We start from the raw sequence: 25,176 nt of genomic DNA on the forward strand, positions 1-25,176 counted from the left end.
TCAAACAGCTCCGAGGCAAGTAAGCGACGGCGACAAACACACACGTTTCAGGTGAAACGTGTTCTCCCTCTGCTTCCACAGACAAACACACACGTTTCAGATGAAACGTGTTCTCCCTCTGCTTCCACAGACAAACACACACGTTTCAGGTGAAACGTGTGTTCTCCCTCTGCTTCCACAGACAAACACCATAAACACAACCACAAACACACCAAAAGAGGGAGGCAGACACACAGGAGCAGCACGGCTTAATATCTGTACCTGTTTGGAGGTCTTCCATGGAGAGATGTGGCCTGAAGACAAAAGAGATGAAGTACAATTAGCTAAATCTCATGGAAGGCTGCTGTGTGTTACGCAACGCCTTATGATATTACACAGAATTTCCCCCTCATAATAGACATTAACACAGTGAGCCATCCGCACAAGGCAGACGATGCATTACTACAGAAAATCCACAGCTCACATGAGCATGACACCAGTCTGCTGAAACCTCCTTGTGCAGAATCTGTGGCAGCAGCATCAACAATTTACCCATTTTGTATTCCTTCCTGTTTTGTTGTGTTTGTGTAACACCCCCCCATCCCCCCCTACACCCTTAAACGAGTTTGGTCATTGCATTTGTTTTCAGTATAATTACATCATTAGCTGCAGGCTGAGACAGTTCCCCCTCCCACCCCTATATAACTCATACTTCATGTGGGTTAGGGTGTAGGAAGCTGGAGTAGCCTTGCCTCTACATATCAAGAACAACAAACAACTCTGCCAAAGACAGACACCGATGCTGCTGAGACCCAAATACATACATTTAAGTGTGTGTGTGTCTGTGTGTGTGTGTGTGTGTGTGTGTGTGTGTACACATGGAAATTAAATATATGAACATATATTTTTTTACATATATGTGACATATTATTCAAAATTGTCCACCTGCAAATATGTTGCATACGCTATATAGACATATATTTCCTATATCCACATATGTGCATATATGAAACTGAATTGTATTATAACTGTATTCTGCATATAACTGTCATATAGGCATAATATGTTCATATATTTAAAATAAAACCATAGCACCACCATTAGCCTTTTCATGTCATGCACCGCCTAGGCGCTCGCGCACCATGAGGGGTGCAAGCACCACAGTTTGGGAATCCCTGCCCTAGAGACTCATAACCATTTATTCTTCTTATAGGGAAATTATTATTCATATTCTGCATCTGCTTTGCTGTTTAGGTCTAACAGATGAAGGCTACAACAAGAACAAACAACACAAAACCCCAACATTCTATCCCAAGCAGAGAGAAAGAATCATAATAATATACATGACAATGATGATGGAATGAAAACTGGACAGCAATTAAATTGTTGGTTAATGTCACAGACTAGTACAATTTGAACAATTCATAACAATACTATACATAATGTGACAACAATTGGATATAATCATGTATTAAAATCACATCACAAATCCATGGAGAAATACATAAATTATAGTACATTACGAATCTGGCATGACAACATCATCAGGTAGTTATATGGTTGTGGTTAAAACAAATACAATAACATAAAACTTTAAAAAGCATTTCTTCTTATTCCAGTTCATATTATCTTCCCCTATTCCAGTCACGGCATCGCATGTTTGTTTCTCCTTATTCTATTATTATCTGAGAGTGTGTCATCATAATTATGCAACGCTTTATCTGAGTGCTGGGGAAGGTCACATGCTTAGACAGTGTATGTGTGTGTGTGTGTGTGTGTGTGTGTGTGTGTGTGTGTGTGTGTGTGTGTGTGTGTGAAAAAAAAGAAGAAAGAAAGCAAGAGAGAAGGGGAGAGAAAGCAAGCAAGTAGTACAGCTTGTAGCTGGGGAGCCAGCACCAAAAATGTGAGAGGACCTGTGATGTCATGACATACTTTTTATTTGTATTTTTGAGTGGTGCAACCACTCATACAACCAGCAATGTCCGTGTACCTGTATCATGTATCATGAGCACGAGTATGTGACTTAATAATACCAGTAGGGGGTGCCAGAAACAGAGAGGGGTATTGCTGTGCCTGCTGCCTGCCTGCTGCGAGAGAGAGAGAGAGAGAGAGAGAGAGAGAGAGAGAGGTGTGTGTGTGTGGGGGGGGGGGATTGCACCACTCAGTTCACACAGGTGTGATTTTTTCTATTCATTTGGTCATTAAGGTCCACAGAAGGAGAGGTCTGCTCTGCCAGAAATATCGCGAAAAGTACGTCATGACATCACAGGTTAATCCTTAACCGTTGAGCTTTTGGGCCTGCGCCTCCCCGGCTATTGCAGTCGAGATGTTGTCTCTCCAGGTTAGGTTTAGTATGGTTTAGCATAGGTTTAGTATGCTGGCCTTCCTGGGGCATTGTGGCACTGCACTCTGCCTACTACACATCAGCCTTGTCCATGGTGCTGAAGAGAATCCTTTAGACATGAATGGAGGCGTATATAGAGCTGTCCATGGTGCTGAAACCATTCACCACACCAGCGTGGGCAGAGGGGAGGCCGTGTAATAACCTTCTGCAGGGAATAGGGGCCTTAGGGAGGAAGTCTTTAAGGAATTCTAATAACCCATTCTCCGGAAACTTGCCGTAATGACCCACTGGAGAAAATGAATATGAGTTACAGGGCAATTGTCCGAGCATCATCCTTACAGACACGTTTAAGCTTAATTTAAATGCTAATACAATTGCTGAGCATATGTGCCGGATGTGTGGGGCGAGCTCCCATGCATGCTGATGAATTCCAAATGAATGACTGCTAGTGAGGCACCACTCTCCGTTGCTTGTGAGCCAGTGAGCAGGGGAGTCAGTCTGGCAGGTCTGCCTCACAGACTAGCCTGCTGAGTCCCTGGATGGCCTTCAGATCACCCCGATTGGCTTGTGGAGCCCGTCGCCCTTTCCTCACCAGCACAATCTACATTCTCATTGGTGCGGGGAGCAGTCTATCGTCAGCATTTGGCTCGACTTCAAATGGAATGTCAGGGGACGGAGCTGTGAACACGACCACAGCTCAGTGGAATTCTGGCAGAGTGCCCACACTAGAGCAGTTCGTCTGACAAAGAGACAAAGGCACGTGCGCGCGAGCACACACACACACACACACACACACACACACACACACACACACACACACACACACACACACACACTCTCTCTCTCTCTCTCAGTCTCTCACCTCACATGCTACAGAAGTCTGACACATCGTTTCTGTTCGAAAAAGCTGCATTTCGCTCCGTCTAACGGATGTGTAACAAGCGTCTGAAATCATGCCACTGAACAAAAACAAACACCCAGGTGTTGGAAACAAATCGGTGCCAGTCGACACAAAATGTACAGTCGGTCCTGACAGCAATTGTCTGAGTCTTTTTATATAAGACCTAGCCCGGCGTTTCAGAGAGAGAGAGAGAGAGAGAGAGAGAGAGAGAGTGTGTGTCAGGCTGATAGTCAGTCTGGAGGCTTTGATTTGAAAGGTTTGACAGAAAGGGAGGAGGCTGGTTTGAGAGGGGAAAGGTGGGGGTGGGAGCATCTCTCAGTTTGGAGGATGCAAGCGTGTGTGTGTGTGTGTGTGTGTGTGTGTGTGTGTGTGTGTGTGTGTGTGTGTGTGTGTGTGTGTGTGTGTGTACTGCCTATATGCATATGGGTTTGTTTGTTTCAAATATGCATGAGGCAATTTCATTTGAGTATTGAATTTCTGTATCCTCGCTGTGAAGACAATTGTTGGTATTTCTGACAGTGAAAAATGAGAATGTGCTGTGGTAAATGTTAACCACCAGGTGGCATGCAGTACACCAGCTCTGTGTGTGTGTGTGTGTGTGTGTGTGTGTGGTGGGTCCATTTGTGGTGGGAAAAAGTTCTTAATCATGCCAGCCTATACTCTTTTTCGTATGACAAACGAAAATAGCCAATCTATACAATCGCAATAGCTAAGACGCACCCATTGTGAGCTTGTAGATGTTATTTTTCAATGACATTTTTTGAAAAGAAGAAGAAAAATGTACTTGCCCAAAATAGGGATGCCAGGGTTAGTGTGGTTAACACAATTATTTAAATAAAATGATCAAATTGTGATGTAAACATATCAGACTACATTTCCCAATACACTGAATACAGTATTTAATTCAGTTTGACATGGATGAAAACAAATCCCCCCCACTGACGCTAAAGATGAATGACCAGAGGGGGTTGGATGTCAAAAACAGTATTGATTTTCCCCCCTTCCACACCAGCAAATCGAACCCTTGCCTTCTGAGATGCACGCATGGTGTGCATACTTGCAGAAATGACACACTCACAGAGACTTGGCGAATATTTTTGGACTGCTGAATATCTGAGCCATGTGCTTGACATCACAGATTCAATTTGTCTTGATCTAGTTCTGACAAACGCCATGAAATCATCTCACCCGGCAAGATACCAGATTCACAATCAATATACATAATTCTGTCAACATTTTGTCATAGTATATCCAGTATGTCTGCGGCCATACACTTCTGAATACTTTTCTCCTTTTGCTGGAGGAATTCTTGACATATTCTATTTAATAGAATATGCCTAAACACTAAAAATGGCACTTGCATTGGTCAGTCTCAACGCATGGGATATATATATATATATATAAATATATATATACACACACACACACACACACACACACACACACACACACACACACACACAATGATGACACAATGATGTGACAATTAACATTAACAAGTCAAAGGAGAAATCCAGAAGTGAATTTGACTTTACACTGTGCATGGAACCGTAAGGGTGAGATGGGCAACAGGCTTGTCAGTAAAGCCTGCCCCAAGTCATCATTAACCAAAATAACTCTGGCGTTAATTTTGCACCAATTTAGAAAAATACCAAATTTCAAAAACAGCAAATTTACAAATTTTACAAGCTTGTAGATTGGCTATATTTGCTATTTGTCGTACGATTAAGTATAGGGCTTAAGTGGTTGAGGCACATTTTGACAGATGTTGAACAAATAAAGTGAGCAATTTCTATGCATTTCTGCTTAGGCGGCCAATCTAGCAGGACATTAGGAAGAGAGGGAAACTGGCCTCACTCCATGCTGCCCTGGTGATCTGTCAAGAAATCTCATCCTGCCTTTCAAACTTCTACACCATTAAATTCTCTATGCTCTCTCTCTCCAAAAGCAGCTCCACTTATGTACTCCCTCAGGGTAAAGGCATGTGGCATAATGTTCATTAGATTTGGGAGGATGGAAGAAATGCAGAAAGTATTTTTTTTATGTGAATCAGTCATCATAGCTGCAACAACACCTGGACTAAATAATCTCAATATGATAGCTTGACTACAAAGTTTCACTGAAGAGCTTTCAAAAATGTTATGTTGAAAATGGAATGGATGCAGGTAAATCGCATTGCCCTGATGGTGACGCAGAGTAACATACTAGAAATAGAGGACCACACACTCAACTAGAAGTGTGTGGTCATAGCTTAAAATGTGTGAAATATTACATTGTATTCAATAAAAAATAAAAAGACCAAAGTTATTCAGTTCTCTGGCCAGCAAGAGATGGCAGACAAATAAAAAGAGAGAAACAAAGGGTCACACAGACAAGTCCGGGGTGTGTTTTATGCAAAAGAAAAAAAGAGAGAGACCAAAAAATAGAACCAGACAAATAGAACCAGACAGGCACACACGTACCGTAGGAACAAGAACACACACATGACGAGGCAGACAAACCAACTGACCTGTGCCTCCTCTTTGAATGAGGAGTCTAGCCTCGGCCCCCACCGGACACTCTTTGAGCAGCTCCACCACGCGTCCGTGTCCGGCTCCAGCCACCAGCTGCTGGTTGACCTCCAGGATCAGGTCTCCCTCCACCAGCCCTGCGGCGCCCTGGGAGCCTGGCTCCAGCACCTGGACCCAAAGTACAGCACAGTCCACTGTTCATTTTGTTGACTAAGACTAAAAGACATCTAAATCTCCTGACAATATTAACACCGGCACAGTCACAGTCTGACACAGACCAGTCAGTAGTACTAATCTTTACTTACTACATTTTCTGGATTTGTCAATGTGTGTTATGAAATCGACGCAAGCATCGGGTTATTTCGTATTCGGAGAGCATAAAATGTTAGCGCCGACGTCCCTATATTTGCAAATTTAAACAGTTTGTTATACAACAAAGTATATGGGGATTAAGTGGCTAATAATACTGCTCAGAGGTTTGTGTAAAGTTCAACTGAATATCCTCTAGAATTTCACAATTCGCATTCAACACACTCATGCATTCATACCGTAAAACGAAATACCCACAGGTTACCTGTTTGACCCGCTGTCCAGTAGGACTGTCCGCAATCGTGAACCCAAATCCTTCCGCCCCTTTCACCATGGTAACCGTCAACAGCTCCGCCCCCTGCGTCGCCCCGGCTATGCCCGCGGCCCCCGAAGAGGCCATGGACACGTTGTCGTCGTGAGGAGTGAGCGGCGGCACCGAGCAGGGCGTGGTGGGGGGCAGCGAGGACCCGTCCAGATGTGTGTCCCCAGGATGAGAGGCCCCGGGCGGGCCCAGGCCCTGTGGGGGCAGCTGGGAGCTCAGGGACAGATACTCCAGGTAGGGGTCGTAGCTGCCGCGGCCGTTCACCACCAAGGGGCGATGTTCCATGCCGATGGGGGTCAGGGACGCGGCGGCGGCGGCAGCTGCAGCAGCGGCGGTGGGGTCCTCCGGGTCAAAGGGCAGCGGGTAGCCTCGGCAGAGCACCAGCGTGACACTCTGACCGATGGGCACCGACTGGAACAGTTTGACCACGTCGGCGTGCGTGGTGCCGAGGACGCAGATGTCGTTGATGTAGACGATGACATCACCTATAGGGAGGGGGAGAGGTGACCAGAGGGGCTTCAGCGAGGACGGAACACTGTGTCTGTGAGATAGAACATCAGCCAAGGGGCCCAGGCAGTCTGTAAGCCTACCCACGTACTACCCACATGAACCCTAGTGTCCCTATCCTGGGCATGTCAGAACAGGCGAGCAAACTATGAAAATAGCCGGTCTACAAACTCATAGCGTGTTGTGTTGGTTTGTATGCTTGTAGATCGGCTATTTTCAGTCAACAGATTCTGTGCACAGGGGAAAAGTACACCTAGGTCGATGGCCGAGCTCTAATGCAGGTGTGATTCCCAAACCCAACAACCTTTGCGTGTCACTCCCTGTGTCCTGTCTTTATAACCTGTACCATCCAATAAAGGCCAAGACCAAAAAACAAACAAGAAAGTACACCTGGGGGATCCCAGTCAATTAAGTAGAGTTTAAGTGGTCAACTTATGTCAACATGAGAAACTTCGGAAAGCTCTCTGTGTGCAAGAAAACAAGAATTACTTGTACTCACACACGCAAATTTGTTTTGCAAACATTTGGGGACATTGCATTGACTTACATTAATTCCCTACTCTCTTACCCTAACCTCAACCATATAATACTGCAGTGAAAGTAATTTTTGTTCCAAATTAAATGATGCGTCCACAATCGACTGGTTTTGTGGATGTCCAAAATCTGTCCCACAGACACGCACACACGCACAGTTGCACATCCACTGTCAAACACTCACAAATAGTACATGATCATGGCCTCAGTGGTCGACATGCTGTGCAGAGAAAAGTACGTCTTGTCACCTTCTGTTGCCATAACTGTCAACTCTCAGGGGCAACAGAGCTTGTCGCAATGACACAGAAGAAGCACAATGTCCCTCTGAAGTGCCACATTGGACTATTATCCTCTCAACAGAACTACACCTACAGTGGTTTCCACTTTCATGTTGTTACTTACTGTCACTCTTTTTGGGGTTTGAGTGACGTTAACGCCACAAGGCACCAGGAAGTGATGTGAAGAAGAGGCACTATAGGCCTAGGGGCATAAGGCTGTTTAGTGTAACAACTGACTCATTGATATGCAAATCATACATCTATGGACCTATACAGTCCAACTAATTAAATTGTCCATGCAGTTGCACAATCTTGATTTTATATTTTCACATTATAATATATAGATTTAAAAACCTGTTAACAATATTGATGAGTTTACGTAGTGTCTTATCATTGTAACTAGTGGCCAGTGTCAAAGGACATCTCAGTTCCTACAGTATACATTCTAGAATATAAGGGTTTTCAACCTTTTTATGGCAAGTACCACCACAGAAAATATCTGTCTCTCCAAGTACCAGCATAACTGATATTAAAATACAGCGTAGACCTTCCCCAACCTATTAAGCTATTATTAACACAGGAGGGAAATGTAATTGTTTCTTTGAATGGTTTTGTTTTTGTTCCATTCCTAAGCCAATTTTGCTGGTGCTCTGACGCACAACTGATAATAGTTCTAATAATAGTTCTAATGGACATAACAATTACATTGCTCATTGCAGCAAATTGTAGATGTTTACAGTGTGTTAGCACATGTGCTAGTTGTCACCATTTGTTCTAGGTATGCTGTCATGCTCATTTCAGAAGAAAATGCAATTTATTCCTTGAATTGTTTTGTTTTTGTTTCATTAGTAATAATAAGGGAAAATTTGCTAAATGTGTGGCAAATCTGAAAAAATGTTCTTCACAAATGTGTTCATAAAGGTGTCTACTATCACAGAAAAAATTGTTCTTATATTGGATGTTAATGGTATCCCAACTTTCAGCAGCTGAAAGTTGGGATACCATTAACATCCAATATAAGGCAAAAATGTCCAAGTTTCATTATACTTTAATAGCATGTGACGTGTCAAACTAGGGGGTTTTCATGATGCTGAATCATTAGTTCATGATGCTGAATCCATTCCAAGCATTAGTTTTGCACAAAAAACACTGACGACTATGGCCGGATTTAGCCCAAGGAGTGTTTCTGTGCAAAACTAATGCTTGGAATGGATTCAGTATCATGAAAACCCCCTAGTTTGACACGTCACATGCTACTCAAAGTATAATGAAATTTGGGGAATTTTGCCTTTGATAATGGTACCCCAACTTTCAGCAGCTGTCACAAAGTTTCCCAAGGGAGTTGGGTTGGAACAAATTTATATGTTACAGTAGACACCTTTATGAACACATTTGTGAAGAAAGCCAGTGGTAAGCATTTTTCTTTCCAGATTTGACACACATTTAGCTAATCTTCTCTAACTATAAGCCAATTTTGCTGCAATTTTACTTCCTAAGCCAATTTTACAACTTAAATGTTATTCCTATTTATTAAAACATTAGGTCTGCAGAAGAAATGTTGTAAGTTAAGTATTCTAAGGAATTCAGAGAGATTGTTATGGTTTTACAAAGAGCACTCTTAGAGTGCTGTTAGTTACATGAGTAATATTACATGAGTAATAAACAATTTCCAGTTCCCATTTTGTAAATGTACTGTCTCTAAGCTATATTTACTGACAACACGATTTATTCTAAATGCCATTTTACAGTACAGATAAACATTAGAGAGAGTCCAAAGGGAAGTACGCACATCTCAAATAATTCTACAGGTGCTGGACAAAGATACCTACAGTACAATGAAAAATGAAGGCAGTCCGCACACACTAGGTCTCAGCTCCCAGGCAACTTTATTAGAGGATCATGAATACATATAATATTGTATTCACCATCTTCCTTTTTCACAGTACAGATAAACAGCAGCAAAAATGCTTTCGTCGAATAATAGTGACTTTTCCTGCCTAACATATATAGACATAATATCACCCTGTGCTCATACTGTGCACAAATGTATTAGCCTACATCAGTGGTCCTCAACAGGCGGGCCGCGGTCCGGTCGTGGAAAAAAAGTCACCGCGAGTTGAATTCTCCGCTCAATGCCAAGCAACGCAATTAACGCTCTGAATGTGGACCGACTGATTGTGTGTGTGCCTGTGTATTATGGGCTGGCATGTCATGATGACAATGTTGCGCTGACTGGCTCACTAGCTGTTAATGGGGTCGCAGGTCGCAATGGAGACACATTCAGTTGAATGAACAAAATTTGAATTTTGTGAAAAAAATGAATGTCATACTCTGCACCCCAGTATTGGTTGGTTGGATGGGACCCGATTTGTATACGCTTGGTTTGACTGTACTAAGGGGGGCAGGGGGGGCATGAGACTGGACAATGGTCTTATTCAAAAATTATTCAAAAACTTCAGCATTTCTAGTTGAGGACCCCTGGCCTACATAGATCTTTATGTTTGAACACAAAATGCATTTGTAGAATCCAAAAGAAAATTGCGCTTCGCTCACATGCTGTGCGGCCCTCCACACACAATCATTCTACAGTTGTGGCCCCCGACCTAATCTAGTTGAATACCCCTGATCTACAAGCTCACAACAACTCATCACGTAGATTGGCTATGAACGGTCTATGAGCGATACACAGTGGCTAAGGGGGGGGTAATGTGATTAGTGCTCAGTGATGTTGTTGAAATGTGCGTTTCAGTAGTGTGGGTGGGCCTGACCAATGCCGTTACTGTTTGCCGTTCCAAAAAAAGAGAAAAGAAATTAGATAAGAGAGTTTCAGAGGGAAAACAAGGGAGACAGGGAAGCAGAGAAAGAGAGAGACATGGAGTGAGAGAGAGATGGAGAGAGAAGATTGACAGACAGAGTGAAGGGTCGGAGTGCCTCGGTGAGTCTCTGAGGATATGTGAGCCATCTGGAGCACACTGTCATCCACAGATACTACGTCTGATGATCCTGTCACCAACATGGAAGTCTTGGAGAGACACGTGGATGCATTTCCTACGGACGCACATCGTCCACTTGAAACAGCAGATTTTCATGGATCCTTTTCTCCTATCACCGTGAGTTGCATACATCTGCTTCGCCTTGCCCAATGATGCTCAGTGAATGAAAATACAAAACGCTGTGTGTGTGTGTGTGTGTGTGTGTGTGTGTGTGTGTGTGTGTGTGTGTGTGTGTGTGTGTGTGTGTTAACAGAAATAGTCGTCCCCGGATTCTGTAGTTAAAGTCCTAGCCCCATGACAAATGCAGTCAGCTAAAATCCTGTATTTCATACTGCTGGAGGCCCTTTCTGTCTATGCATACATGCATTCATGCATGTATGCATGTATGCATGCAGACACACACACACACACACACACACACACACACACACACACACACACACACACACACACACACACACACACACACACACACACACACACACACACACACAGCAAAATCAACTTAACTCTGATAGTGTAAGAATGTTTACACTGCACTTTGCAGATGCACAAAGACACACACACACACACACACACACACACACACACACACACACACACACACACACACACACACACACACACACACACACACACACACACACACACACACACACACACACACACACACAATCCCTAAAAGCAATGCCACACAGCTCAAATAGGCCAGCTAATCTGAGCTGTGTAGAGCCTGCATGTGCCTGTGAGTGCACACTGCACACAGTGCATGTGTGAGTGTTGCGTCTATGAGGGCTCTGTATATGTGTTTGTGTGGAGTGGACGGGTTCTGGCAATGTCAGAGAGAGAGAGAGAGAGAGAGAGAGAGAGAGAGAGAGAGAGAGACAGGGGAGCATAAGCGGCGGCAAGTGAGAAATCAGGACGGCGAAAAAGGAAAAGGCTGACAGTCTGGGATGGAAGGATGAAGAGATGAGGGAGAAAAGAGAGGCCTTGGAAAAGATGGCAGTTGAAAACACGCAATGGCAGAGGACAGAGATGAAAGGGAAAGTCAGCGAGAGTGAATTCCAGATGAACTAAGGGAGGAGAGCAGGGCGGGAGGGATGGTGAAAATGAGCAGCAAGGCTCCAGCTAAATTGCTCAGTTTAGGCAACCAACAGGGTCCAGGCATGAGGCCAGCAGCATCACAGCGCCACACAGACCTCTCCCTCCCACCCAGCCACGTGCCAGGCACAGCCCGCTGGGTTCATGTCTACCAATAACTCAGAGGCCCCTTTTCCACCAAAAGAATGGAACCGGTGGCCATTTTTTTGTTCCAGTTCCGTTCTAACTTTTAGGGTTCTGAACCAATTCATTTTCAGTGGAAACACTCTGAACTGGTTCAATATTAGACGGGGGAAAAAACTGAACCGGTTCAACCCCGATAGAAAAGGGGCCTCTGTGGCTGGACACCAACCGTACCAGCACAGGGTTGTTGTTGTTTTTTACACAGGTCGCAGACGCAGCATGAAATTCATGGTAATACACACCAAAAATAGATGCTATTTTCGGCACGTAACTAAGTACAAATCAGACATACTTACGGCGGTATCAATATAGTCTCAGTTTTGAGGATTTGTTTTCTAATATTGTCGTAATTTTTTGCTTTTGGGAAAAATTAGTGTAGAGAAAGGAAACCATAGAAAGAGACATGCGTCCTTGTGCCCACTATAGGAACATGCAACTGCCAGGAACCCCTGCATTCTTTTTTTCTGATGAACAATGTTGTTCTCTTTGATATGTATTCTCTGGCCACGTAAATGTTTGGCATTCAGCCGACAGTCTCATCATGAGTGACTTCTGGCAAGTGAGCGGACAGGGCTTCAACGCCTCGAGAAACATCTCTTGGATGAGATACAAGGCCGAAGTAGGGTTAGTATAGGGACAGCAGAGGCAAAAACAACAGCTATGATTTCACACAGAGGTGACACCACGTCGCGTGTGTGTACCTGTGTCCATCTTTCCGTCCTGCGCGGCGGGTCCCTCCGGTATGACGCTCTTGACCTGGAGGAACTCGTCCGGCTCGTCGCCTCCAATGATGGTGAAACCAAAGCCCATGTTGCTCTTCTGCAAGCCCGTGGACAGGAAGCTGCCCTTCAGCTGAGTGGGGTCTCTCGTGAACAAGGGCTTCTCTGGAGACGCAAGCAATGACAAAGAGTGAATGGGTATCAGACAGATTGGCCATGTTCAGCATACAACCAAGTCTAAAATCAGCCATTACGATGCCATCAAGGCCTGCGCCAAAGTACATCAACTGTAGTCGACTAAAATATTATGATATTTAATGGACTAAAACGAAATCTTCAGATGACTAAGATATGGTGTGTGTGTGTGTGTGTGTGTGTGTGTGTGTGTGTGTACGCGAGCGCGCGCGCGGATATAAGGATTAAGGATGGTACCTCTGTATATAGTAGGCAATGGAAGGGCTGACAGGCCCTGGCTCTGGATCTGTTGTTGCTGTTCCAGTCGTCTCTTTGCCTCCAGGACTGGGTTCTCAAACTGGGTCCTTCTGTTGATGTGGCTTAAGAGAATAAAGCACACAAATAAACCCTCGTTTATACTGAAAATGTTACGGTATTTTAAAAGAAGTTTGAAAGTGGTTAACACACAGTGCTATTGAAAAATTAGGATCTAATTCACGCCAGCATTTTTTCCAGTCGAGCAAAAGCCACATTTCCAGTCTACCGGGAGTAGTATTAACCTAGGAAGCTGAATGGAGCCTGGACAGGCCTTGTTTACAATATGAATCCAAACCGGGGCATTGGAGAGCTCCACATCTTTGACTCTGTGCCATTAAAGAAACGTTGTTTTGACCAAAATGCCATCTGGGACAAGGAATAGGAGATACAGGCGATTGAAAGAAACCGATAGAATGGATTATTATGGCGACAACGATCTAAGATGGACGATCCAGTGCTGTGCTAACAACATAGCTAGCTAACCGTAAGTAGCATTATGGCTCGATCGATCGAATTGCTATTCATCAACGGCAATGGTGGTAAGCGTTGTATCAAAAAATAGGCTTTAATTGACCTACATCTACGGCAATGGCGCTGAAAGAATAAATTAACCGATTAAAGATGGTTAATTTCAATTTGCTAGAAGCTAGATATTGGATGGAGCCCGCACACCACATGTACAAGAAAGACGTTCTTTCTATTTCTATACGTTTCGATCGATTTGATCTTCATCAGGTCGAACTTTTTCGAAAACTGAAAAATATCTGAAGTTTCTTTAGACCAGCACCCAGCCTGTCGATGTGCTTATTCTACGTCCGCTCGAATTTCAATTTGCTAAAAAGATTTAATAAACAATCATGAAAAAATAAATAGTGAATATAGGAAATCTACAAGCGATACGTTGTAAGCTTGTAAATTGGCTACTATGTTTTACACCAATATTGTACAAAGAAATATTACAATGAAGTATAATACAGGGTTAAATGGTTAATCACACATTTTAGTCCTTTTAGTCAATTACATTCATTTGTTGACATATAAGAAATAAATAAAAAAATATATAAAAAAAATGTCTCTTGATTATTCAAAAAACCTACATGAGCAAGATTAAGTCGGTTATTGGTTGTAAAAATTGGTTTCGAGATATTTTTGGTTAATTGCCCGGTTAACAGCGGCAGTGATCGACCTCACGCAACCAGCGTACCACTCGCTGCAGCACCCGGACACCCCCCCCCCCCACACATTTTTACACGATAATCACTTGTTCTAATGCAACCCATAATTAATTCAATGAATTGCTTCGATCCAAATTCAAAACCAAGTCCTATAAATAATAGAAGTGTTGTTTTTTTTCTTGTGTGTTTCTCTACACTGTGGTGCGGTTGAGTCAGCCAGACTTACTCTACATAATAGCTGCCGTATATAGGGTCATCGATCTTCTCCCAGCCATAGGGCAGCTCTGAAAGGAGAGGAGAGGAGAGAAAATGAAATTAATTCATGTGGAGAGCAGAGGACATAAAGTAGCCATTAAATGGAGCTGTTGAGGGGAAACAACATGTTATCTGCTGATTCCACTGCCAGACACTCCCAGAATGCTCTTTTAGCGACAGATGACACTTCGATCTACTTCATCACCATGATACAAACCCCTGCCTACACACAGTACACACGCACGCACACAGTGTTAATTTACGTTGTTTATTTGAATATGCTGGATTTGTCAGTGGCGAGATTCAAAAAGATCAGAAAAAGTATTGTGTAAATAAAAAACACAAAAACATACCAAAAGTAGCACGTATAAGAAAAAGGAAGATAAGATTTCTTCTTATGCACCCAAAAATATCAAATATTGACAAAGATTTGAGGAGATTTTCTCCTTGATTAGAGTTAGTTTAAACTGTCTCCTACTGTACATCTCATGTCGGGAATATTGTTGTTTCCTCCTTTATCACCAGCAAACACATGACATCAGCTATGTGAGTTTGTAGATCGTCCATTTTCACTAGTTTGAGTGATTGGTTCCTGGCCGTGGAGACATAACATTTATCTTACTCTCGAGCTATAAAGTTGTGGATCTACTGCTGTGATGCACCGCGTCGCTACCATATAATGAAGTCTAGATTACTCCTCTCTTTCCTTTTCTCTCTAACCTCCCCACCCTCTCCATTACTCCTTGGACAGCCACTGCAGCTGTTGCGTTAAACTTCTCCCTCCTCTCGTTCTCTGCACATTCCTTTGTTCATCTACCATTTTTTCCTGATTTATGTCCTCCTCCCTCCATGGGAGGAGGAATTGGGTCACGGCACTGCTAATATTCTCATGTTCTATAGCCCATACGCTCACGCACACACACAGAAATTCGACATACACATGATGCACAGACATTGAAAAGGTAAGCAAGACACAGACTACAGACTACAGAATAGTAATAATATGCTTTGTCCTTAAACCTTAAATTGACTAAATGTTTTAAACATTTAGTCACTAAATCAGATGGACAGCAAGTTAGTCACTGCAAAGAGGCTTAACCTCACTCTGTAAGACTTATTACCGCATAAAAAGCACTCAAACTCACACACATTAACAGTTACTCGCCACCTACTCAAACATTATGTTAAATACATTGACTGATTATAATTTATTGCCCGGTGGTCCTGAAAGACAGACTTCACATCACTCACTCACTCACTCACTCACTCACTCACTCACTCACTCACTCACTCACTCACTCACACACTCACACACTCACACACACACACACACACACACACACACACACACACACACACACACACACACACACACACACACACACACACACACACACACACACACACACAAATCACCCAATACGGCTACGCCAATGAGGTACATTTTATTCAGGGTAAAAAAAAACACACACACAAAGTGTTATCACATTAAGGCCAAATGGTCTGAGAGTGGGCAGAACACACTAACAAATTGCACCATTCACCACTTTCTGTAAATTTGTGTGTTGATTTAACTCTGAAAAGGATTATCCGGAGAGTGTACAAATGGAACCAAATGGATTCTTACATTTGTTCTATTTGTACAGTCAAGAGTTAAATTAACACAGGATTTGGTCTGAGAACCCTCAGGGGTCCTGGGGGGGGGTTCTAAGGTATGGCTTACCCGCAGAGGTGGTAACTATGAAGAACTACTCTTACAAAGGGAATACTCTTACAAAGGGTATGAGCGTGACATCATCATCATACCTGCAAGTCGGGAAGTTGCGGGAACGTCTCCTGAGTGGCAAAAAAAATGATGTTCTGGCCTTGACAGCCCATACATCCAAACCGAAAAGTCCTAACATATTGCATTAAATGACGTTAAACTCACTTTGCCACTCACTTTATGCATGTTTCTCTCCCAGTGGCTGTTTAGTGATAGCTATAGCAACCGCAGCTAACCAGATGATAATAACTTTGGAGATCTTTCATAATTAACAATAACCTAAAAACTAGTTTAACTCATCCTTGGCAGCCAATACCTTCCAGGTGTGATGTGTGTGTCATATTCACGTGGAGTGATTAGCAGTGATGGTTGTTCACCTGCACACGGTCACCTCCTTCAAAAGGAAGTAGACAGCCCTAATTATGCACACTGACAAAGGCTGGATAACCAAAACGTTTGTCCCTTTGACATGTAAAGACATGAACGAGAAAACCTCACTCTGTGCACTGTGTACAACCCAGTACCTTTATGAACAATACTGATCTAAGAGGATAGCTCAGAGAAGTAAGAGTGACATAAGAAACGGTTTAATTTCATCATTAATTCACCCGCTAGGAGTTGGTCCAATGAGAGAATGATTATTCGTATCATAGCTTTCACTCTCTCCACTGTTACATCCACACATACAGTATAGTAGTCAGTCAATAGTCTGCACTGAAATAAATGGATCAACATAAAAAAATATTCTCTTATGTGGGGTCCTGGGACTAAATATTTTCAAAGGGGGGTCGACGGCCTAATAAGCATCAATTTGGGGGTGTTTGACATGAACATGTTTGAGAACAACAGGAGCAGTGTGTTATACAGAAACATATAAACACGCAGCAGCCTCAAGGTGAAGGCTGGCCAGGTAGACAGGGGGTCAGAGCAAGGGTAGGATTTACGTAGGTGAGCAGCTGGGTGAACAGTGCGGCGGCTGATGGAAAGGTGGCGTTGAATGTAATTTGATTGAAGGGTCAGCTGGAGGGGCGGAGCTTGCTGCCGTGTGCAGCAGGTGTGATGCTCCACCGGCTCCGCATTAGGATAAACTAACACGACTCTGTACAGCAACCCCTCGACCATATCGCAGCACCAAGACCTTGAGATATCCGTGACCCCATTTCATTATATTTTTTCAACCCAGCCGTTGGCAAATACATACTTTCAATGACGACCTAACTGTGTGACACCTAACACCATCTTCTATGTCCAATACATAATAAGACATGGGATTTGTGTCGTCTCTCCCCTCCACCTCCCTGACGTGTATGTCCTTGCTTATATGTGTCTATTTGTCGATGCACGCCATTTGGCGAGCGCTCTGGAAAGGGTTACGCTCTGCAATTACGTTGGATGGTTTCCACGAACTCTCTGAACAAGCCACACAAGGCACTCCTGCTACCTTGAGCGACCCTTTCTGTCCAACAAAGCACAGAAACTAGTGCTTTGAGTTAGATGCTGCCAACTGCCTTCACCCCCCCCCCCACCCCCTCTCTCCTCTCTCTAACTCTGCCTGCGAACCACCTTAAACGTCTGGCTCCTTGGTCCAGTCGCCAGCCTCCGTTGTTTGCCCTCCCCCTGAAGTGAAAATAAGGAGACAGTTTCCATGGAAACACACCAGTGGAAGTCTCTTTTTTTCCCTCTCCTGAGCTGAGAGCTCCAGCTTGTCTCTATTTGCTGCCTTCTGAAATAGAGACAGTGTAAGAATTCACATGTGTGTGTGTGTGTGTGTGTGTGTGTGTGTGTGTGTGTGTGTGTGTGCGTGTATTCCCACATATGTACATGTATGAGTGCTTTTGTGTGTGCTTTTGTGTGTGTGTGTGTGTGTGTGTGTGTGTGTGTGTGTGTGTGTGTGTGTGTGTGTTTTGGCACCGTCATGTTTCACCTCGGCGTAGATTAGTGAAACGAGCGGTTTAGGGTGGTGCTTCGCCTCGCTGCACGTCTGAATGAGTGACAGCCTCATCTGCTGTGACACTAAATCAATTAACACCTCAGACACACACACACACACACGGCACACAAGCCACAGCGTTGGTGATAAATTAACATTGTTTTCGTGCATGCGCCTTGTGCATAGCATACATGCGTGTGTCCGCTGCGTTGTGCATGCATGTAGCTTCCACGCATGCGCACAGCATTTATTGTGTCTCTCTACTGTGGCTGTTCACAGCTTGAAGCTCGAGGTTGTTTCCCGTTATGTGTTCACTCCTGTCTCTTAACATTAAAATCTCTTCTTGATTCCCTCTTGACTGCGTCAGATGACTCATCACTCCCCCTCGCACAGACAGATCCTTTGACCAGGCGGGCAGGGACAAGATAAACGCACCTGAACCACCAACTATATATAGGATATGACAATATATCGATATTAAATCTAGACTAAATATTGTCGTATTGAAATATTGTGATATTACAATAGTGCTCCAATTCTGGTGCATTGCCATCTTTTATACTATCAAAAATGTTCAGAAATATATATATAGTCACAATACAGTATTATCAGGCCTGGGCCGTGGCTCAGCGGTCCAGGCACCTTGGCCGGTAGTCCGAGTCTGGCAGTGTGCCGCAGGTTCGACTCCCGATCCCGACGGCCTTTACTGCATGTCACTACCCCATTCCTGTCAGCCTACTGTCTGTCCATCTATAAAAAATACATAAAATATAGGCGAAAGTAAAACATTAAAAAAGACATTTAAAAAAACAATAAAAATAAACAATACAGTATTATCATCAAAATAATTGATATTGAGAATGATATTTGGACCAAAGATCCAAGCACTACCTGATTGCAAAAAAGGGGTCATGGACACCATGTCAAACCTCCAATGATCCAGATCACTGAACCCCCTAGCTTATCTAAGACGAGAAGTCTAATATTGCTGAATTGTGTTTAAAGTGCAGACAAACATCTGTAAGCTACTGTATATCCTCCACTAAACAGTCCTTTTATTGTGGAAAATGCGAGTGGTAAAAATGCAAGCAGGTTGGTTCAATAGCAGGCAGTCTTCCAAGTTTCCTTGTGCCTGTAAATAGACGCAAACGTGATTTCCTGAATAAATATTGCATTACAAGCCTTATTTCAAACCTCTAAAGAGAGGTTTCTCTGGAGAGAGCCAGACGGTGATGGACAGAGAGAGAAAGATTAAGACAGAAGACAGAGATAAAGAGAGTGCTAGAGTGAGACAAAAGAGAGACAGAAAGAGAGAGAGAGAGTGTGTGTGTGTGTGTGTGTGTGTGTGTGTGTGTGTGTGTGTGTGTGTGTGTGTGTGTGTGTGTGTGTGTGTGTGTGTGTGTGTGTGTACACATGCGCGCGCGTACCTATGTGCATGCATGCGCGGAAGAGTAGTTCTAGTCCAGACCAAAGTGAACAGTGATGCAACTCAAAGGTAACATTCAGAGTGGCTTAACCTCTGTATGACATTAAACCAGTTCCCACACTTTGTCTCATTGGTGGGCTATGGAAAGTTCTGAAACCTGCCTACCAGTGAGTTCAATAGCGTTGGTTTATGAAAAGAAAAAAAAAAGAGTTAAGTTGTATCCTCCCTCCCTGGTGCGACTGCTGGCCTAGTGGTCCAGGCGCATGCCAAATATAGGCTCTATCCTGACAGCGTGTCGAAGTGAGTGGTGCAACTCTGTGTGGGGGTCCCCAGGGGTCCCGGAAGTCCACTGGCACCCAGACCCACAAGAACGTGGCCAGGGTGCCGGCCCGGTTCCGGCGAGCTGCCCCGCATCCGAAACGGTTGAGAAATGACAGACCCGGGGTGTGTGTGTGTGTGTGTGTGTGTGTGTGTTCGTTCGTGTGTGTGTGTGTGTGTGTGTGTGTGTGTGTGTGTGTGTGTGTGTTTGTGCAACAGTGACACTTGGTTGTACAAACAAAACAAATGCAATTTTCGTGCTCGGACACAGCCAGCCAGCCACATACATAGCTGAAAAATTGCCTTTAAACCAATGCCTGCCATCCCTCCTTCTCCATGTAGTTCTCTCAATTTCCATCCATTTATTTTTCTCTCACCCAACAACAACATCCCCCACCGTTCATCAATGTTACATCCTCTCACTTTCCCCTGTTCATATCATATTGCACTCTCACTCATCTCATCTTCATCATTTCTTCTGCTTGTATTCTAACCCTCCTCTCCCTCCCTCTCCCTCTCTTCATGCGCTGCAGTCGAGATCACTAATGTCGGGAACACGGTGCAAATTGGTACCTCTAACACAGAATTGAGTGACACAGGTGATTTCTTTTTACTATGGGGGGGGGGGGTTTGGGTGTGAATCAAAGGCACTGCCGAAACCAACACCCATCGTAATGTGAAGCCTGTCTTGTTTTATTCTCATCCTCTTCCGAGATGAGATGAGGGTGTGAGGTGGGGGTGGGGGTGGGGGTGAGGGTGTAGTCTCACGATGCATAACAAAGAGCTCATCTGACAAAATGAAATAAAAAAGACGACTGCTAGTTTCGCCAGATCTGTGGTGATGGGCCTTTGAGCTTGATGAGGATTCAGCCCTCGGCATATATAGATACAGCTCAAAGCATACTATAGAGCTACTGTATACGGGGCTCATACATCTGCAATGGAAAAAAAGACAAGCTTCTCCTCAAGTTCACCCGAAACGTACCACAGGGGAGAGAGAAAATTGCTAGGGTGGCTAAAGGGGAAAGAGAATAGCGAAAGAGTATATGAGACGAGAGAGAGAGAGAGAGAGAGAGAGAGAGAGATAGAGAGAGAGAGAGAGATAGAGAGAGAGAGAGAGAGAGAATACAGAGAGAATGCAAAGAAAGAAAGAAACTCAGGGAGGAAATAACAAGCGGCGGAATGTAAGAACATCGCTGATGAAAGTGAGGATTGATGTTTGTCTGCGTCCTCCTGCACTACCTTGGGCTTTGAAAGCCCAAAGACGGGCAGTTTGAACAGGCACACTGCTCTCCGCTCGGCTTCATCGTTTTATTTGTTTACGGAGTCTCCCCGCATCTTTCCAGCCGTATGTATTTCATTATTCAAAACAGTATAATGCGGGCACGAATGGAACAAAAATTGTGTTTACATTTGCATTACAAACACGCATATATATTAGGGGTGCCAGCCTAACTTCCCGCTATGACATTAAGAGACTGTGCAGTGTAAAATTAAATCAAAACAAATGAACCAAAATTAATGTGCCTTTAACTTAAGTGAAATGGTTCCATTTGTATACTCTCAGAGCTAAATTAACACTCTGGACTTTACAGTGAATGAAACCAAATCAACAGTTAGATGGATCCTGTCTTTCATACGGCTTCGAGCTGTGATGGAGCAACAGGGAGCAGTTCCAAGCACACAGGAACCTGAAAGCTGATGCCTGGAAGGCACCAGTTCAAAATCAAGCTACAGAAGAGGATGTGACGACCCCCCCCCCCCCCCCCCCCAACACTCTTTAGATTCCTAATCCTGCGGCCTCAGAGATCACTGAGGGTATAAAGAAATCGACTTCCCCCACCCAAAAAACTATAAAGGAGAGAGATAAATACAGAAACTGGCATATGGAAAAAAAGTAGATAAATGGTAGCATCAAAAACAAACAATTTAAGAGACGTGGAAGCGCGGGAGAGGGAGACAAATACAGAGGGATATGATATGACAATGATGATGTGTGAGAAGGAGAGAGATGGACCGCGATAAATCGTCAACGAGAACGAGAGACAGAGCAGCCTCTGCAGAGGGTTTGTGCCAGTGGACCAGCGTTATTAGAATTCCTGTCACAGTCAGAGTCTTTACCGGGCAGAGGAGAACAGAGAGAGAGAGGGGGGGGGGGGGGAAGGGAGCAAATGTGAGAGACAGAGAGTGAAGGAGAGGTGAGAGAGCTAAAACGGATGAGACTGAGAACGGAAGATTTGGAGATCAAATGAGGAGAGCGTGGATGACGACAGGATGTAGGAGAGGTAGATAGATAGGACAAGAGAGAGTATGAGAGAGAGAGGGGGGGGGTGAATAAGAGGTTGAATTGGAATGAGGAGAGGGAGAATGGATGAGAAGCAAGATAATGGAGGAGTCTGAGAGAGGGAGCGAGAGAATCCACAGTTGGACTGAAGGAGGGAGGAGAGAGAGAGAGAGAGAGAGAGAGAGAGAGAGAGAGAGAGAGAGAGAGAGAGAGAGAGAGAGAGGCATTGATTGTGCTTTCACCCTGGTAAATCACCCTGGTAAATCACACCACATCTCTCAGTGATTGAGGGCAGAAAGGTGCCACAAGGTGTTAAATTAACACATATGTATTTTTCAACAATATAATCACTATTCATGTTAATATCACGAATGTTTTGCCCTGGCCTACAATATGGCATAATGGCAGCTCAGTGGCCATGGTTGCCATTTAACGACAATCACCTGCTATTTGATTACAATGACCTGTTGTCTGCTCTGCAAGATTGCTACCTATGAAATCACCTTGTCTGACCTGCTCTGTGTCTCAAGCCCTTCCCTCATTCATATGCAATATGTTTTTAGGTCACTAAAACAGATTATTTTTAAATGCCCCCCACCTCTCTCTCTCTATCATTAGCAGGCAACAGTGCAGCTCTCTCTGTTCTGGCACAACAGCACCCCTACTGGTACTCATTATACGTGCTCATTAACCAACACAGGTGAACACACGGACACATAGGTGAACACATAGGCGGACACGGACATTGCTGTTCCTTGGAGTGGTTGCACCACTCAAAAAAAACATGCACAGCTTGTGAGCTAGTTCAGGCAGATATACTTGAGTGGGTCACATGCACGTGCACTACTATGTGGGTTATGTAACTCTGATGTGTCAAGCAGCTGACCAGTTTGGCTGCTTACTTAAGTTCACGGTGTTCACCTCCTGGTTTATAGATAGCGGTGTGCGATACCTGCATGCAACTAAGTATAACTCAGGCTTTGTTCCACTGTTGAAACTCTTTTGTCGCATACTACAGGATGTTATGTGCTTCTTTGCACCCAACTCCACCTGTAGGCTATCTGTCCCCCCCAACTCCACCTGTAGAGTATCTGTCCCCCCCATCTCCACCTGTAGGCTATCTGTCCCCCCCAACTCCACCTGTAGAGTATCTGTCCCCCCCAACTCCACCTGTAGGCTATCTGTCCCCCCAACTCCACCTGTAGGCTATCTGTCCCCCCAACTCCACCTGTAGGCTATCTGTCCCCCCAACTCCACCTGCAGGCTATCTGTCCCCCCCAACTCCACCTGTAGAGTATCTGTCCCCCCCAACTCCACCTGTAGAGTATCTGTCCCCCCCAACTCCACCTGTAGAGTATCTGTCCCCCCCAACTCCACCTGTCCCCCCATGTGAGTTGTTAGATTTCCCAGTGGTGGAACTCCTTGGGCTAAAAACGGCCATAGCCACTTGCCCAAATGTGATGGCTATGGCCGTTTTTAGTGTTTTTCGTGCAAGACAAAATAATGCTTGCAATGGATTCAGAATCATGAAACCCCCTAGTTTGACATGTCACATGCTACTTAAAGCAGAATGAAAATCTGATAATTTTGCCTTATAGGTTGTTAAAAGGTACAATCTCCTATTTTAGCATTTTTCAATATGTTCCACCACTAGGATTTCTTTCACTAGGATGTTGTTACTAACATATTTATGAAACAAAGTTTAACCCTCTAACACCCGCATTAATTTCAACTTGCAAAAAATAGATTTCAACCTTACTACTACTTTGTACTACTAAAACTAAGACTAAAAAAGATGTTAAAAAAAATAAAAATAAAAAGTTTGATGAAAAATTTATAATAATTATATAATAATTATATAATAATATAATAAATTAATAATTTACATTTTGGGGATATCTTTCACAATAATGAATAAAACATGTTATAGACATTCTAATGATCACAAAAAACATATATTACAATTATTTTACCTACTTTTATTAGGGTAGAGGTCAAAAGTCTTAGGTTAAAAAATGTTCAAAATTGCACAGTCCAGACATTTTTTTTTTGTGTGAATTTCAGCCTCTGTGGGGGGTATTTATATGCAAATATCATGACCAATGGCATTGAAATGGCATTGCAATGAACATCACTGATGACGTTTAGGTGAAAAAAGAACAGAAAAATATAATAATAATTTAGTAATTAAATAAAATAAATGTGTTGCTAAAAAGCAATGCTGGGTCTTAGAGGGTTAAGGAGTTTTTGTTGCAATTAGTTTGAGGTTAAACCCTAAAATGCCTATACTAGTAGGCCAAAGAAGACACTCACCTAATACTTTTCTAATTTCAATGTTATTTAATATTTCTGTGAATGCATTAGCGCAGACCTACCCCCTGGAATAATGAAGGCCTGGTCAAACGGAAGTTCTTCTATTGGCTACACATGCACACTTGTGTATGTGGGTCGTGACGTGCACGAGTAACTAGAGTTACAAGCTTTTTTGATTTAAAATTCCTATGACAGACATTAGACACACGTATATTTCTGCACTGTCTGCAGAGTGTGTGTATCTGAGAGATAGAGAGAAAGGGAGAGAGAAAGAGAGAGAGAGAGAGAGAGAGAGAGAGAGAGAGAGAGAGAGAGAGCCCTCGGAGGGGGGGGGGGGGGATCCACAAAATTATTTTCAAAAAAATGCAACTGAACGGCTGGAAAATGGAAATGGAGAGTTTACATAGTACACATAGTACATGCATACATTTCCTTAATGATTATATCTGGTTTCAGTATTCATTTATGATATATTTTCTCTATTATTGAGGTTATTTTTGCAGTCAGTTTGTATTGGGGTGGGGGAGGGGTGTGGGTC

The 25,176-nt window shown here is 43.6% G+C and overlaps 1 protein-coding gene across 3 annotated transcripts in view; it reads right to left on the minus strand.

Annotated features, from left to right (window-relative positions):
* magi2b (membrane associated guanylate kinase, WW and PDZ domain containing 2b) overlaps positions 1-25,176 on the minus strand; it is a 126,300-nt gene that overhangs the window by 19,706 nt on the left and 81,418 nt on the right. For 2 of the 3 annotated variants that reach the window (XM_083763901.1, XM_083763899.1), the window contains exons 7-12: positions 14,574-14,631; positions 13,113-13,234; positions 12,663-12,845; positions 6,309-6,850; positions 5,734-5,902; positions 262-293 (exon numbers count right to left, since the gene is read on the minus strand). In XM_083763901.1, the coding sequence (XP_083620027.1) occupies positions 262-293; positions 5,734-5,902; positions 6,309-6,850; positions 12,663-12,845; positions 13,113-13,234; positions 14,574-14,631 (1,106 nt within the window). The remainder of the gene's footprint in view (positions 1-261; positions 294-5,733; positions 5,903-6,308; positions 6,851-12,662; positions 12,846-13,112; positions 13,235-14,573; positions 14,632-25,176) is intronic. The other variant, XM_083763900.1, reaches the window with a different exon arrangement.

This window comes from Protomyctophum parallelum (assembly GCF_964188405.1).
Source record: "Protomyctophum parallelum genome assembly, chromosome: 4".
In the NCBI taxonomy this organism is placed as follows: Eukaryota; Metazoa; Chordata; class Actinopteri; order Myctophiformes; family Myctophidae; genus Protomyctophum; species Protomyctophum parallelum.